General features: G+C 59.8%; 2 protein-coding genes across 4 annotated transcripts; both read left to right on the top strand.

Moving 5' to 3' along the window:
* The first annotated feature begins 2,728 nt into the window (after nucleotides 1-2,728).
* TSTA3 (tissue specific transplantation antigen P35B) lies at nucleotides 2,729-7,654 on the top strand. Of its 2 annotated transcripts, none has more exons than XM_030921711.1 (11): nucleotides 2,729-2,811; nucleotides 3,568-3,724; nucleotides 4,066-4,180; nucleotides 5,374-5,502; nucleotides 5,592-5,665; nucleotides 5,837-5,970; nucleotides 6,062-6,126; nucleotides 6,457-6,523; nucleotides 6,671-6,750; nucleotides 6,978-7,168; nucleotides 7,319-7,654. In XM_030921711.1, the coding sequence occupies exons 2-11, from the start codon at nucleotides 3,579-3,581 to the stop codon at nucleotides 7,347-7,349; spliced, it is 1,032 nt and encodes a 343-aa protein (XP_030777571.1). In that variant the 5' UTR covers nucleotides 2,729-2,811; nucleotides 3,568-3,578; the 3' UTR covers nucleotides 7,350-7,654. The 2 variants fall into 2 exon arrangements, with proteins under 2 accessions (XP_030777571.1, XP_010383821.1); XM_010385519.2 differs by having other exon boundaries at nucleotides 6,978-7,077.
* A 2,170-nt stretch (nucleotides 7,655-9,824) lies between these two features.
* On the top strand, nucleotides 9,825-15,849 carry PYCR3 (pyrroline-5-carboxylate reductase 3). Of its 2 annotated transcripts, none has more exons than XM_010385514.2 (6): nucleotides 9,825-10,311; nucleotides 11,621-11,685; nucleotides 12,992-13,171; nucleotides 13,398-13,610; nucleotides 13,921-14,013; nucleotides 14,192-15,849. In XM_010385514.2, the coding sequence occupies exons 1-6, from the start codon at nucleotides 10,221-10,223 to the stop codon at nucleotides 14,372-14,374; spliced, it is 825 nt and encodes a 274-aa protein (XP_010383816.1). In that variant the 5' UTR covers nucleotides 9,825-10,220; the 3' UTR covers nucleotides 14,375-15,849. The 2 variants fall into 2 exon arrangements, with proteins under 2 accessions (XP_010383816.1, XP_030777572.1); XM_030921712.1 differs by lacking the exon at nucleotides 11,621-11,685 and adding an exon at nucleotides 11,155-11,542 and having other exon boundaries at nucleotides 10,209-10,311.
* Nucleotides 15,850-16,205: the final 356 nt, after the last annotated feature.

The raw sequence follows: 16,205 nt of genomic DNA on the forward strand, positions 1-16,205 counted from the left end.
TCCCTGCTACTCTGGAGGCTGAGGCAGGAGAATGGCGTGAACCCGGGAGGCGGAGCTTGCAGTGAGCTGAGATCACTCCACTGCACTCCAGACTGGGCAACAGAGTGAGACTCCAACTCAAAAAAAGAAAGAGGAAAGAAGGAGGGAGGGAGGGAGGGAGGGAGGGAGGAAGGAAGGAAGGAAGGAAGGAAGGAAGGAAGGAAGGAAGGAAGGAAGGAAGGAAGGAAGGAAGGAAGGAATTATGGAGGCCAGGTATGGGGGAAGGAAGGAGGGAGGGAGGGAGGGAAGGGAGGGAGGGAGGGAGGGAAGGGAGGGAAGGGAGGGAGGGAGGGAGGGAGGGAGGAAGGAAGGAAGGAAGGAAGGAAGGAAGGAAGGAAGGAAGGAATTATGGAGGCCAGGTATGGTGGCTCACGCCTGTAATCCCAGCACTCTGGGAGGCAGAGGCAGGCAGATCATGAGGTCAGGAGATCGAGACCATCCTGGTTAACATGGTGAAACCCCATCTCTACTAAAAATACAAAAATTAGCCAGGCGTGGTGGCACGCACCTGTAGTCCCAGCTACTTGGGAGGCTGAGGCATGAGAAACATGCAAAAAAAAAAAAAAAAAAAAAGGAATTATGGATTTCTTTGATAATTTCAGTTTCTACTGACTCAACAGAAAAGCCTCCAAATTGAATCTTTTTTTTTTTTTTTTTTTTTTTTTGAGACAGAGTCTTGCTCTGTCACCCAGGCTGGAGTGCAGGGGCAGGATCTCAGCTCACTGCAACCGCCACCTCCAGGGTTCAAGCGATTCTCCTGCCTTAGCCTCCCGAGTAGCTGGGATTACAGGCATGCACCACCACACCCAGCTAATTTTGTATTTTTAGTAGAGACATTATTTCTCCATGTTGCTCAGGCTGGTCTCGAACTCCCGACCTAAGGTGATCCGCCCACCTCCGCCTTCCAAAGGGCTGGGATTACAGGCGTAAGCTATCACTCCCGGCGGAACCAATTTTTAAAAGAAAAGTACAAGCCGAGTGCAGTGGCTTATGCCTGTAATCTCAGAGCTTTGGGAGGTGAAGGCAGGAGGACTGCTTGAATTCCAGTGATCAGGTCAGGAATTTGAGACCAGCCTGGGCAACACAGCAAGACTGCATCTCCGAAAACAAAAAAGAAGTACAGGCCTGGTGTGGTGGCTCACACCTGTAATCCCAGCACTTTGGGAGGCCGAGGCGGGCGGATCACGAGGTCAGGAGATCGAGACCATCCTGGCTAACACGGTGAAACCCAGTCTCTTAAAAAATACAAAAAATTAGCCGGAAATGGTGGCAGTACCTGTAGTCCCAGCTACTCTGGAGGCTGAGACAGGAGAATGGCGGGAACCCAGGAGGCAGAACTTGCAGTGAGCCCAGATCAGGCCACTGCACTCCAGCTTGGGCAACAGAGCAAGACTCCATCTCAAAAAAAAAAAAAAAAAGTACAATGACTTAAGAAAGATTGTGTAATTGGACATTACGGTCAGTAGAATACAAATTATGTGACTTTTTAATAACATAATTAGTAACTTTGCTGAAATGAAGACAATAAAACAATTTTTATGGAAGAAATATATAATAATTTAGAAATTATGAAGTCTTCACTAAGCAATGCTGCCTGCCCATCACCAGAGCAGGTGGACATGCCCAGCAGCGACTCACTTCAGTCATCTCTAATGTTTTGCTGACTTCCGGTCAGATAAAAGCCATCACTTTAGGGATGTCTTTAAACGTTAGCATCATGAAACGTCCTTTCATAGCAAGATGTTAAGGTGGCAGGACGGACCACATTTCCCTGACCCTTGTCAGCCTGAGTGACTGCTTTTATTTGAGATGGAGTTTCGCTCTGTCGCCCAGGCAGGAGTGCGGTGGCGCCATCTCGGCTCACTGCAACCTCCGCCGCCCGGGTTCAAGCGATTCTCCTGCCTCAGAGTCCCGAGTAGCTGGGATTACAGGCGCGCCACTACCCCAGACTAATTTTGTTTTTTTATTAGATACTGGGTTTTACCATGTTGGCCAGGCTGGTCTCGAACTCCTGACCTCAAATGATCCGCCCGCCTCGGCCTCCCAAAGTGCTGGGATTACAGGCCTGAGCCACCGCGCTTGGCCGTGACTGCTTTTAAATGCTTGCACTCCGATGGAAGACGTTGACGGAGGCCTCCCGATGCCAGGGCCGGGCTGCCACCCCCTCCCGCCCCAGACAGCAGGACTGGGCTCTGAGCCGAGGGCAGAAGCAGCTGGCGGCTGGCAGCGCGACCGTGGGACCTACTGTGAGCCGCCACGACCCTCCTTGACTCGCCGTGACCCATCGTGATCCGCTGTGATCCTCCTTAAACTGCGGTGACCCACTGTCACCCATCGTGACCCGCCGTAACTCTGGGGTTGTTTGCTGCTTGCTGCCCGAGCCTGGGCGTCCCCGTGGGCGCGGGTGACAGCGCACGGGTTTGGGACGACAACCCGGGCTCCTCATCGCGGCCGGAATCCAGACGGCTGCAGAGCGAGGTCTGCGGATTCGGGGGTGGAATTCGAAGGGGAACCGAGGGAGACGCCGCAGCGTGAGCCCGCCTGGCCCCAGCGCCCACAAGGCTGAGACGGCGCTTCCCAAGCGGCTTTGCGGCCGCGGACTCCAAGTCCCAGCAGCGCCCGGGACGCTGCGCGCCCCCGGGACTCCATTTCCCAGAGTGCCCCGCCCCAGCTCCCCCCCCCCCGACCCCGCCCCCACCTGGCGTCGCGCGTACTCGGAGCACACCCGGCCGGAAGCCGCTGTTGGGGAGCCGGCGGTGGGGCTGGACGCAGGTGAGGTGGCACCGGACTCAGCCTCACCCTGGGCCCTGGATGCTCCGTGAGAGTCAGGGAACGCTGTGGGGGTCTGGGATCGAGGGGCGTGGGGGCAGCCTGGGGCCGTGGTAGGGGGTCCGGCTGTGGTGAGATCTCCTCGCGTGCTTGGGAGCCACGCGATGCCTGCGCAGGGCCCCCTCCCGTAAGAGCTGGTCCTGGGACCCTGCCGCAGAGCCCGAGCAGGTTTTCGGCTCCCAGTATAGGATTCTTGAGGGTGGCTGCGCCCCAAGGCCTGTCCTGCCCTGGAGGAATCTGGCTGGCCAGGGCTCTCCAGGACCACCAGCCAGCCTCAAGTGGGCGTGGGCTGCACACAGGCGCCGCTTCGTGCCTGTCCCTAGCATGCGGGCTTTGGCTGCAAGCCGTGTTAACGACTTGCGCCAGGAGCCCCAGTCCCAAGGTTGTCTGCCTTCCCTCTTATCAGCCAGAGGGGAGAAGAATGGACCTTTTATCGGCCCAGTGGGGGGTCGTGGGTTGGGACCAGCTGCTCTGGGCTGGGTGGTAGCTCAGGACCCCGAGGACCCCTGAGTAGGCTGAGGGCTCCCTGGGGAACAGGGCTGCGACGAGGGGGTGCCTCTGTCCAGCTGGGTCTTTCTGGTTGCCAGTGGACTATGTCCCCACCCTGAGGGCCTCACTCTGTGCCAGTTGCCACAGAAGAGTGAGGTTCCAAAGGATGGGAGCATAATGGCCTCGGCCTCCCACAATTTGACACTACAGGTGCAACTGACATGGGTGAACCCCAGGGGTCCATGCGGATTCTAGTGACAGGGGGCTCTGGGCTGGTAGGCAAAGCCATCCAGAAGGTGGTAGCAGATGGAGCTGGACTTCCTGGAGAGGACTGGGTGTTTGTCTCCTCCAAAGACGCCGATCTCACGTGAGTGAGCCCATCCCGAGATCAGCCCTCCTCCCCATCCTACCCCTGACCCCAGAACTAAGAGCTCCAGGCTGGGCCTGTTCCTGAGTCTAGCAGTAGCTGTGTGTCTGGGTCCTTCCTGCCAGGTGGCTGGCCTGGCCTGGGTGTGCTTGGCTGTGTTCCTGGACCAACATCCTCCCATCTCTTCCTGGAAGCCTGCACCCTCACACCAGCCAGGCCCTGGGGCCACCCTCCCTTTTGACTGTTCCTCCTGCCATAGTCCCACCCAGTCCCTGCACTTAGCACCCAACCCTGGAGTGCTGGTTCCCTCCAGAGCCTCTTGACAGCCTGGCTCCCCACAGGGATGCAGCACAGACCCGCGCCCTGTTTGAGAAGGTCCGACCCACGCATGTCATCCATCTTGCTGCAATGGTGGGGGGCCTGTTCCGGAATATCAAATACAATTTGGACTTCTGGGTAAGTGAGGGTGGCCCCAGCAAGCACTGGAAACCAGGATCCCAGGTTCTGGGAACTTCCTGGCGGCCTTCCCACTCTCACAGGCCCACATTCCCACCCCAGGAAGTCCCTGAGGATCAGGGCTTGGCACAGCCTGGTGGGGGCAGCCCCTGAGGGACCCCTAGTCACTCACACTTGGTACTGTGGACAGAGGGGCAATGCAGGTGGGCCTGGAGGCACTTGGCCCAGAAGGAAAAGCCATGGAGCTGACCTGCAGCATTGGGAAGCTGAAAGGAGCCAGAGGCCACGTGGGACTAGGAGCTGGTTCCTGCCCCCTGAGTCCCCAGGGCCTCTGGAGCCTCTGGCTCCCAGGACTGTACTGGCCCAGCTCCCCTGAGCTGGGCCCACCGCACACTCTGGGGTGCAGGGGTGTAAACAGAGCTCTGTGCATCTGCTGCCTGTGCCTGGGGGAAGGGGGCATGGTGTAAGGGCCCTGCCATGGCTAGCTGTGTCCCGGAGGGTTGACCCCACAGGTCTCTAGGCAGCAGCCTTGCCTTAGCTGGCTTTGCTAAGTGCAGGAGGCACTAGGGTCAGCAGAGGCTCAGACCAGATTCTGCCCAAGAGCCCTGTCACCCCAGAGCCCTCCTTGTCGGTGTCTCGGCCTTCCCAGCAGGCTACCTGGCCACCACCTCTCCCTTCTCCCAAGACCAGTCCCAGTGCTCCAGCCATGCCATGTCTAGTTCATACACAGGAAGTGGGGCTTGCGGAGGGGACCTGGCAAGGGCAGGCTTCATTAATCCTGGGAGGCAGAGCCAGGTGGGAGCTCCTCCAGGGTGGTGAAGTAGACTGCCCCGTTCCCCATGTAGTGGGAGCCCCAGCCCAGCCCAGGGCCAGACTGGGCTCCTTCCCAGCCTCCATTACCTGCCCTGACCTCAGCAGCCTCCTGTGTGGGGTCCATCCCTGAGCTGGGGGTGTGGTTTTCTCCTCACACTGGAAGGCAGAGCCAGCCCCTCCTCCAGCCTTGGTGGGGCTGGAGAGCAGTGGTGTCTGTAAGCCCAGAGGCTTCACCTTGTCCCAAAAGGGTTAGGATGGGCAGGTTTGGGTCCTACCATGGCTGAAGGGCCAGGGTATATCTCCACTTCTGCATCTGGAGGAGCAAGTAAGGGCTAGGATCTGAGCTGGGGAGCCTGATCGGTCCCCACCTCACCCTGCAGAGGAAAAATGTGCACATCAACGACAACGTCCTGCACTCGGCCTTCGAGGTGGGCGCCTGCAAGGTGGTGTCCTGCCTGTCCACCTGTATCTTCCCTGACAAGACGACCTACCCGATAGACGAGACCATGGTGAGGGGCGGGGCCTGGCTGTGGGCGGGGCTGGTGAGCCTGTGGGCGGGGCCAGAAAGTAGTGGCCTCTGCCTCTCCCGCCCCCGCAGATCCACAATGGGCCGCCCCACAGCAGCAATTTTGGGTACTCGTATGCCAAGAGGATGATCGACGTGCAGAACAGGTCCTCACACCCGTCCTGCTGAGGCCCAGCCAGGAGTGGGGGAGAGGGCCCCCAGGGGCGGGTGGGGCCGGCCGGGTCGGGTCTTGGTGCCAGCCTCAGTAAGAGGCCAGCAGCAGCCTGGGGTGGGATCGCGGGCCCAGGACGAGGTCAGGAGACGCTGTGCCTCCGCAGGGCCTACTTCCAGCAGTACGGCTGCACCTTCACCGCTGTCATCCCCACCAACGTTTTTGGGCCCCACGACAACTTCAACATCGAGGATGGCCATGTGCTGCCTGGCCTCATCCACAAGGTGCACCTGGCCAAGAGTGAGTGCGTCCACCCGACGGGGTTCCCGGGTTCAGCTCGAGAGGAGGTGACCCAGTGCCTCTGACACCTGCTCCCTCCCCGAATCTGCAGGCAGCGGCTCGGCCCTGACGGTGTGGGGTACCGGGAAGCCGCGGAGGCAGTTCATATACTCGCTGGTGTGTAAAGGAAGGCATAGCTCTCCCCAGAGAACTTGCCCCTGCTGGGCTGTCGGGGAGGCGGTGCAGGAGGGAGCCTCGGACCAGGAGAGAGTCTGGCCTGAGCTCCAAGAGGAACCATCTCTGGTTCTCGTGAGGCCCCATAGCCTCCTGTTTCCAGGAGTCACTGGTGTAGCTCTGAGCTCCGGGGGAGAAAGGAGGGACCCCTGGTCCCCAGGCTGAGCCCCCACTGAACAAGGACAACAGTATGGACTCCCCGGCAGGGGTGTTTGGGAGAGGGGACCTGTGGCTATACCCATGGTCTGTTGACCCTACCTGTCTGACCTGTAGGACCTGGCCCAGCTCTTTATCTGGGTCCTGCGGGAGTACAATGAAGTGGAGCCCATCATCCTCTCAGGTGGGCACCTCAGCCCTCAGCCCGCTTCCTCCATGGTGGGACAGGATCCAAGGCTGTCCTGGGAGACTGGCTGAGGGGTGGGAGCAGGAATATTCATGAGCAGTTGGGGGGCAGCAAGGGGAGGCCTGACCCGGTGGTTCCCCACAGTGGGCGAGGAAGATGAGGTCTCCATCAAGGAAGCAGCCGAGGCGGTGGTGGAGGCCATGGACTTCCATGGGGAGGTCACCGTATCCTCTGGCTCCGGTGCTGGGGGTTGGACGGGGGCCCCTTGGCAGGCTCCATGGCCTCCCGGCATAGGGCCAGCGTGGGTGGGACACTGTGGAGGGAGGATGCCCACCCTGGCAGGCGGAGGAGCTCTGCTGTGGCTCCCTGGGAATGGCAGAGGTTCAAGGGCAAGCTGCGGGGGCTGGGAGTGGAGGTGCTCCTCTCGCTGTGGCCTTGACAAAGCATGCAGTTTGATACAACCAAGTCGGACGGGCAGTTTAAGAAGACAGCCAGTAACAGCAAGCTGAGGACCTACCTGCCCGACTTCCGGTTCACACCTTTCAAGCAGGGTGAGCCCCGACCCCACAGCTCTCCACTTGGTGGCCCCCACATCTGCTGGCCTGCCCCAGCCTCTCCTTCATGCTCCCTACCAGGGCAGAGGTGAGGCGCCCCCCTCAGAGCCTATACTGCCCTGGAGGTGGGACACCAAAGCTCAGAGGGGTGACTTCCCTGTCCCTGGGACTCCCCCCACTTCCTCCCATGTGGCCCTGGCCCTCCCTGCCCATGGCCCTCACCTGCCCACCTCTGCAGCGGTGAAAGAGACCTGTGCTTGGTTCACTGACAACTACGAGCAGGCCCGAAAATGAGGCTGGAAGGCAGGAGCAGGTACTGGCAGACCATCGGCTAGCAGAGCCACCACCCATCAACCCTGCCAGGAGCTGAGGGCACCACCTGGGCCCACATTCCGTCCGCTCTGCAGCCCCAAGCATTTATTCAGTGGGGCCCCCATTCACATCAGTCCTCAGGGAAACCAGGGCCCGGGCAGGCCCGGTGCTTTGCTCCCCACACTGGCCCCCGGCCTTGCGCATGTCCACTCTGATCCTGTGTCTCACTCCCTGGGAGCTAATAAACTGCATTTTCACAGGCCTGGGCTTGGCAGCTCTGTGCTGAGCCATGCCCCACACCCAGGTACTGCCCCCGAGCCTGGCCAGCCCTGGTACCCACTGTCCCCCTGGCTTGCTGTTCAGCCCCCTGAGAGCTGGTGACCCCCTGGGGTGGAAAGGCTGCAGAAGCTGGAGATGGAAAGGCACGCATGTGGGCAGGCAGCAATGAGACTGGCGTGGACAAGGATGTACAGGGCAGGGTCAGTCCTAGCCCCTCCACATGTGGCTACCTGCAGGCCTGAGTAACTTGAGCTCACTAGGGCCTCCCTGCCTCAGCCTGAGAGCTCTGGGGAAACTGGTCTAGTGTGCCAGAAACATCTAGTGAGCCAGCCAAGCTGGGCCCACGGGTGGATCTGAGGGCAGGCTGATGATTCGGTGGCTCAGGCTTCCCCTGGCCTGGCCCCTCATCTCTGTGGCTCTCAGGCTTGGGTGTGGGTCCCCACCTGGCCTCGTCCCATGGAGAGGGACAGCTGCCTGCTGGACAGGTCAGCTCCAGTCACCAGAGGTGGGGTGTCATTCCCCCCCCCCCCCCGCCCCAGAGCGGAGACAGCAAAGTCCAGAATGGTTCCCAGGACAGTGCCTCACCCAGGCAGGGTGGTGCTGGGGTATGGACCAGGAGCACTGGGCTCCAGGCCCCAGCTTGCCCGTCACCCCCTTTCTCAGCACCTTGTACAGAGGGAGCCTCTAGGCTAGAACCCTCTGGTCCCCCATGCCCAGGACCCAGACACCCTCCCTGGCTCCTGGCCCAGCCCTGGGCCCGCCTCTTCTCAGGGTCCCTCTCCTGGGCGCCCTGTGCTGTCTTCACGCACAGGATGCCTTCTGGCTGCAGGTAGTGCTTGCTGCTTCACTTCTTCCTTTGTTAATTTGGGCAGCACTGGTGTGTCCTCCCTGTCCCGGCACTGAGTCCAGACCTGTGTCCTGCACCCAGCCAACCACTCACCTTATCTGTCACTGCCCCTTTGTGTCAGGCAAGCCAAGGTGTCCTCTAGGCCTCCCCTGAGACTGGCCTCCTCTTGGGTCAAGGCCTCCCCACCTTTTAGGCCTCACTGAGGTGGCCCAGCCTCCAAACACCTTCCCTGACAGCACCATCTCAGCCCCTCTCTGAGCATCCACCCTGCCCTGCTGGGATTGTTTGTCTGCAAACTTCTGGGAGTCCCGCCTCAACCCCTACCCCTCATGCCAACATCCCAGGACCTGGAGCTCCAGGAGGTGGGTTGGCCTCGTTCACAGTGTATCCCCTGGCACCAGCCCTTTGTGGATAAAGGCTCTGCCCATGTGGGGGTTCAGGAAAGGCCTCCTGGAGAGGGTGGTGCCTGTGTGGCCACTTGGATCCGCCAGGTGAGGAACAGTGGGAAGAAGCCCAGCCAAGAGCAGAGGTGCCCTGGACACAAGCCATGGGTGGCTGGGTGTCCAGGTCAGCTGAGGGCTCCCAACGGATGTTCAGAAGCCCGGCCCGGCATGGGACGGAGAAGCTGAACAGAACAGGACTGGGCCTTCTTTTACTCACTGTGGCCCTGGGCACCCAGCCAGCACCCCTCCTTCACCTGGACTCAGTATACTTGTTTATGATGAGCTTTGTCCTTGCGCATGATGGCATGGCACTGGATGCCTCTGGCCCCTTTCACCTCCCCATAGCCTGGGTCCCAAGCCATCACTGGCCCAGGGGGCCTGGGAGAAAATCCAGGGAGTCTGTGTGGGAAGGGGCTGGCAGGATCCAAGGTAGCAGGAGAGACAGCTGCTGACTCTGTGTGCTGGTGCAAAGTGTCCACCGCCCACATTTCTTGGCCACGGTGGCCGAAGCAGCCTCCTGGTGGCTTTCTATCCCTCTCTACGTCATTTGCTTCAGAGCCTTGACACTCTGGCCGTCCTTCGTGTGTGCTGACTGTAGTCCGTCTACACAGCCAACAAGCAGGGCTGCAGGATGGGGTCCAGCCTGTCCCATCTGCTGCTGTGGGGTGGCCTTGCCCAGGCCCAGAGCAGGGCCCAGAGGCTGCAGCTGCACAGTAAATGTTGAATCAATGAGAGGATTTCATTACTGAAGAGCTTAGAAAATGTCAAAGGCTTCAGAAGAAAATAACATCTGTAACATGCAGCCTTAGACTGGATGATGAAAACAAAATCGCACTCAGATCTTCAAGCCTTATTTTCCTTGTGTCATTAAAAATGACGCCCCCCCTTCCCGACTGTCCCCTCCCCTTCCCGTCGATCTCAGGGCCCTGGACCCGGCCAGCTCTCCGTGACCTGGGCCTCCACCCCTCGTGCTTCCCCGCGGCTCCACCGTCCGTCGTCGGCTGGACCTCAGTGACCGCACGCTCCGGACCAGCCCCGCAACCCGCTTCGCGACCCCTCCCCTCCGGAAAACCAAGCGCCGGTCCTCGCACGCCCGACCGGGACCCCTCGGCGCTCCGCCGGCCCCGCCCCCAGTTTCCCTCAGCCAATGGACAGAGAGGCCTAGCCTCTTCGGGCCAATAAGCAGCGAGAGGCGGGGTTCCCGCGCCTTGCGAACCAGTAGAGTGCGGACAAAAAGCCGGCTGGAGCGGGGCGACAAGATGGCGGCTGCGGGGCCGGCTACGCGGCGCGTGGGCTTCGTGGGCGCGGGCCGCATGGCGGGGGCCATCGCGCAGGGCCTCATCAGAGCAGGTGGGGCGGCGCGGGGCTGGGCCTGCGGCCTGGCGTGGGAGTAGCCCTGTGGGAGGTGTCCTGCCGCGAGAGTGGGGCCGGAGGCGCGAGCCCAGCCACTCGGGTCTCAGCTCCGCTGGGTGCAGCCGGAGGCACCCCTGTTTCCTCTTACTTTTTTGACGTGGCTGCGGGAAGATTTGAGTTACACGTGGCTAGGTGCCGCTTCCGTGACCGGCTTCCTGGCCGCGTGGCCTTGGCCAGGCTCACCTCTTCCAGCCTCTGATGTTCTCTTTGCGCGCCAGCCCCTCTCCGAGCAGCAGGGCTTCTCTCCCAGACACCTTAGCTCTAGGGACACCTGGGCCAGACCATCCATCCTGTGCCAGTAGCACCCCCATGTTGTGACAGCCAAAAAATGCCTCCAGACACTGCCGAATGTCCCCTGGGTGGGGGGAGGAGACAGGTAAAGTCATCCCCTGTTGAGAAACACTGCTTTATAGCCGGTATATTTATGCTGACCGTATACTTCTCCAGGCATTTAGAAGCCTCTCTGCAGATTGTGGGTAGGGAGAGCTGGGTGACTCTTGGCTCTCTGCCTTCAGCCATACTTCAGGGTCCAGAAGAATCAAGATCCATCAGGAAATAGCTTACTGTGAGTTTTACCTGTGAAACCCGGCAGTACCACATGCCTCCCAGAGCTGTACTGGTTAAATGAGACAATATGTCTAATGTTGAGCCTAGTACTGGTGTGTATGGCTGGCACTGTCCTGATTAGTTGCTGTGGGTTTAGGTTGTAGTATACACTTCTGTCTTCCTGTTCGACCTTACCAAAATCTAACCCAATCTCTCCACCCCTGTACCCCACAGAAGCAGATGATTTCTACCAAGTAGGCATTTAGTCTCTTCTTGGACATCCCAGCGCAGACTCTCCCTCCCGAGGAACCTGGGCCCCCATTGGGCCCTCTGTGGCCAGTCAGCTGCCTTTGTACCCACCACACTCCCCCAAGGCCTGGTGTTCCTCTTCTGCTCCAGGCAGCCTTCCCTTCCCTGGAGACAGAGGCCCCAGGGATCTGTGTCCTCACCAACGAGGCCAGCTCCTGGCCTCCACACCCAGCAGCAGTCAGGGGCATTGACTGCCAAGTAGAATCAATGGATATGATTGCCTGGGCCCAGTGAATGGTGCATCCCGCTTTGGGTTCCTGAGGCCAGGAGGGGCCCCATAATGGGCCCTGCGTGGCTGAGCCTGAGAGGCCAGGTGAGCTCCTCCCTCTCCTCTCACTGCCGTCCTATCCCACCCCCTCACCAACCCCTCTTCCTTTTCCTTTCTTTCCAGGAAAAGTGGAAGCTCAGCACATAGTGGCCAGTGCACCAACAGACAGGAACTTATGTCACTTTCAAGTGAGCATAGAGCCCAGGTTCTTCATACCCTCCAGAGCCCAGGATAGCTCTTGACTCCTGTCCCACTAAGACATTTTTTTTTTTTTTTTTTTTTTGAGACGGAGTCTCGCTTTGTCGCCCGGGCTGGAGTGCAGTGGCCGGATCTCAGCTCACTGCAAGCTCCGCCTCCCAGGTTTACGCCATTCTCCTGCCTCAGCCTCCGAGTAGCTGGGACTACAGGCGCCCGCCACCTCGCCCGGCTAGTTTTTTTTTTTTTTTGTATTTTTTAGTAGAGACGGGATTTCACCGTGTTAGCCAGGATGGTCTCGATCTCCTGACCTCGTGATCCGCCCGTCTTGGCCTCCCAAAGTGTTGGGATTACAGGCTTGAGCCACCGCGCCTGGCCAAGACATTTATTAAAGCCAGAGATGGGTGGTTTATTTAGCTGAAGTTTGGAGACTGGCTGGTCTGGGCTGGGGAAAGGGAGATGAGAGGCCAGGAGGAAAGTAAGGTTGTGGAGGGCCAAAACAAAGTGTTTGTGTGTGTGTGTATGCGTGTGAGTGCATGCATGTGCACGTGTGTATATGTGAGTGCATGCTCATGTGCGTTTGCACGTGTAGTGTGTGTATGTCACTGCGTGTGTGTACATGTGTGTGAGTGCATGCTCATGAGTACATGCATGTGCACCTATGTGGTCATGAGTGCATTCGTGTGCACGTATGTGCTCGTGTGTGTGCACGCACATGTGTATGAGTGCGTGCGTGTACACGAGTGCATGCTCGTGGGTGTGCGTACACGTGTGTGCTCGTGAGTGCATGCGTGTGTGTACATGTGTGCTCATGAGTGCATGCATGTGCACGTGTGTATGTGTGCTCGTGAGTACATGTGTCTGCACGTGTGTATATGTGAATGCATGCTCGTGAGTGCATGCGTGTGTATGTGTACGTGTGTGCTCATGAGTGCATGCGTGTGCACGTGTGTATGTGTGCTCAGTACATGTGTCTGCACGTGTGTATATGTGAGTGCATGCTCGTGAGTGCATGCATGTGCATGTGTGTGTGTGCGTGCTGGGGTGGTGGTCACAGACATTTCCTGCGGATGGAGGGCTCAGGGCTTGGGGAGGCGCTGACATCAGGATGGCCTGTGAGGAGCAGGGTTAGTCTGGGTGAGTCTTGGGCATTGGAGAAGTTGGGGTGTTCTAGACACTTGCAATGGGAGAGACAGTGGGACCCATGGGCATGTGTGGCCTCCAGCAGGAAGGGCTGTGGTGGAGAGGGTGTGCCGCTCACACAGCCCCTGAGGCCTGGTCCTGGTGTCCCTGGCACAGGCTCTGGGTTGCCAGATCACCCACTCCAACCAGGAGGTGCTGCAGAGCTGCCTGCTCGTCATCTTTGCCACCAAGCCCCACATCCTGCCAGCTGTCCTGGCAGAGGTGGCTCCTGTGGTCACTGCTGAACACATCTTGGTGTCCGTGGCTGCTGGGGTGTCTCTGAGCACCCTGGAGGAGGTGAGTGTCCCTTGGGCTAAGGCCTTGATCCCAGCATAGGCTCTGCTGGCCGGGCTTGGGTGGCAGGTAGCCCCCCAGAGAGCCTGAGGTGGCCGGGTGGCCCACCTGGGTCAAGTGTCTGGGCTTAGGGTTCCCTCCTGGTGCTGTACCTGGGAGGCAGATGCTGGAGGCCTCCCAGCAGGGCCCAGTCCTACAGACTCCCTGATTCTGACCTCTCCTCGGCCAGCTGCTGCCGCCAAACACACGGGTGCTGCGGGTCTTGCCCAACCTGCCCTGTGTGGTCCAGGAAGGGGCCATAGTGATGGCGCGGGGCCGCCACGTGGGGAGCAGCGAGACCAAGCTCCTGCAGCATCTGCTGGAGGCCTGTGGGCGGTGTGAGGAGGTGCCTGAAGCCTACGTCGACATCCACACTGGCCTCAGTGGCAGTGGCGTGGCCTTCGTGAGTATTGCCTCGTGCATCCCCCACCCCACCCTTGGCAAAGAGGGGCCCACCCAAGTCCCTCTGACAGCCTCTGCCCTCAGAGTCCAACCTTGAGGCCTGCATGGTTGGTCTCCAGGCCCACTGGGAGCTCTGCTTATCCCTGGGACTTCACTGTCCTGGGGATCTTCGAGGCCAGCCCCTTTGCAGACCCTTGGGCTCAGGCCTTAGTTCTGGCTATCCATGGCTAGTGCTCTGGGCCTTGTTCCTGAAGGTTCTGAGCCCCCAGGCTTTGACACCTATCCCCCCCACCACCATGCTGCTGCTACAGGTGTGTGCATTCTCTGAGGCCCTGGCCGAAGGCGCCGTCAAGATGGGCATGCCCAGCAGCCTGGCCCACCGCATCGCTGCCCAGACCCTGCTGGTGAGTGAGGGTGGCCTTTGGGGAACATTGGGAAGGCCCAGGCCTGTACCACTTCCAGCAGGCAGGGAAACAGCAGGCTCTAGAAGCTGGGGCCAAAGTTGGGGGATGCAACAAGGCAGGCCGCACAGTGGGGACCGGGCTACCTCCCCCAGTCACCAGGCTCTAACACTCTCCTCAGGGGACGGCCAAGATGCTGCTGCACGAGGGCCAACACCCAGCCCAGCTGCGCTCAGATGTGTGCACCCCGGGCGGCACCACCATCTATGGGCTCCATGCCCTGGAGAAGGGCGGGCTGCGAGCAGCCACCATGAGCGCTGTGGAGGCCGCCACCTGCCGGGCCAGGGAGCTCAGCAGAAAGTAGGCTGGGCTCTAGCCATCCTTGCCTGCCTTTGTGCCCCCACCTCTCCCTGTGCCCCTTCCCCTGAGGACTGTGGCTCTCTCCCTCCTGCATGAGGGTCTCCTACCACTCCTTCTCCCCCCGCACAGGGAAATGCAGGGGGCAGGATTTGAGAGGTTCCAGCAGGCAGGGGAGCCCTGACTAGTGGGGACACTCCTCTTTCCCTGGTAAGCAGAAGGCACCGTGGTGGTTGCCCCGCCCCTTGCTGCAGTGAGCCCTCCTCGCTGCAACATAGGTTCTGAGGGGCCCAAGAGATGGCATCTTGGTCAGTTGCCCACATGGTTGGGCTGTTGGTCGAGGCCATGAACAGAACTTATGGTAACAGGCACGGCTGGCCCAGTGCCTGGTCTGGAACCAGGGCTTGCCTTTGGCTTTCCAGGTGGCTCCATGCAGCTACAGCCAGGCCAGCTGCCTCATCTCAGCTCTAGGGGGCACGAGCCATATGGGGTGTACACAAGAGACCCTCTCCCCTGCAGTAAAGCCAGGGGCCCTGGCCTGCTGTGGGTGGGGCCCCCACAGGGAGCTGGAGCCTGCCCTGCAGCCCAGAGAAGCGGGTGCCTGTGGTGGGTGTACTCGTCCTCTGCTAAAGAGGAGGAACTGCTGGGCCAGGTCTTCAGCAGTGCTGGGGTGGCACCAGGCGGGCAGTGGTAGGTGGGGCGGCTTGAGGTCTGAGAGGGTGGCCCTGGCCAGCCAGGACAAATGCAGACCCCTGGCTTTAGTTGGGATACAGTCTCCCTCTTTCCTCCTGATCCTAAGCTCCTGACAAGTGGCCAGGTGGCTCTGGGCCCTCCTGCCCCTCACCTAGGTCAGGGGTCCTGGAATGCCCCGTGGCTCTGGCACCACTACACTGGCCTCTGACAGCAGGACTTGTCCCCTCCACATGTTCCTAAAAGACAGCAGGTCAGGAAAGCCAGGACTTGGGGGAGAAGCAAAGCTCCAGGATTGAAGGCTAGGATTCTAGGGCCTTTGGGTGGGGAGGGCCCAGGCCAGGCAGTCTCAGCTCCATCCCCTGCCCCACAAGATTCACCTGCGCCTCCAGTCCCACGCTGGCCCCAACTGCTGCAGCTCAGCTTCCACCCAGCAGCCTCTGGAGGCGAGGTGGGGAGCATGCCCTCAGCGAGGCTGGGCAGCGGGTTCTGCTGTGCCATCTCCCTGTGTGCCTGGGCAGATCAATCCCCCAGTGCAAAACGGGGCTAAGGGCACCTTCAGGACAGCAGCACGCTCCATCCTTCATGCTCAGCTGCCTCTGTGGCGACAGACTTCTGCCCTCCACCTGCTCTCTCTTACTCCCCCGAGCCTAGCCCATCCGTAAGCTCCCTCCCCCGCCTGGTTCCCGGGGCAGGCTGACTCAGTCGACTACTTGGTCCAAGCCTGGCCCTGGCACTTGTCAGGGTCAGCCTAAGGAGATGGGAATAAAGATGCTGGAGAGCACCAAGTGAGCTCATGTTTCACCAGAGGTGAATAAAACCAAGTTCCGGGCCAGGCCCAGTGGCTCACGTCTGTAATCCCAGCACTTTGGGAGGCCAAGGCGGGCGGATCACGAGGTTGGGAGTTCAAGACCAGCCTGACCAACATGGAGAAACCCCATCTCTACTAAAATACAAAATTAACCGGATATGGTGGCGCGTGCCTGTGATCCTTGCTATTTGGGAGGCTGAGGCAGGAGAATTGCCTGAACCCAGGATGCAGACGTTGCAGAGAGCCAAGATTGCCCCATTGCACTCCAGCCTGGGTGACAGCAAGACTCTGTCTTAGGAAAAAAAAAAAAAAGGTCCAATGCCTGCCCCATCTAAGC

This window comes from Rhinopithecus roxellana, chromosome 17 (assembly GCF_007565055.1).
Source record: "Rhinopithecus roxellana isolate Shanxi Qingling chromosome 17, ASM756505v1, whole genome shotgun sequence".
Classification (NCBI taxonomy): Eukaryota; Metazoa; Chordata; class Mammalia; order Primates; family Cercopithecidae; genus Rhinopithecus; species Rhinopithecus roxellana.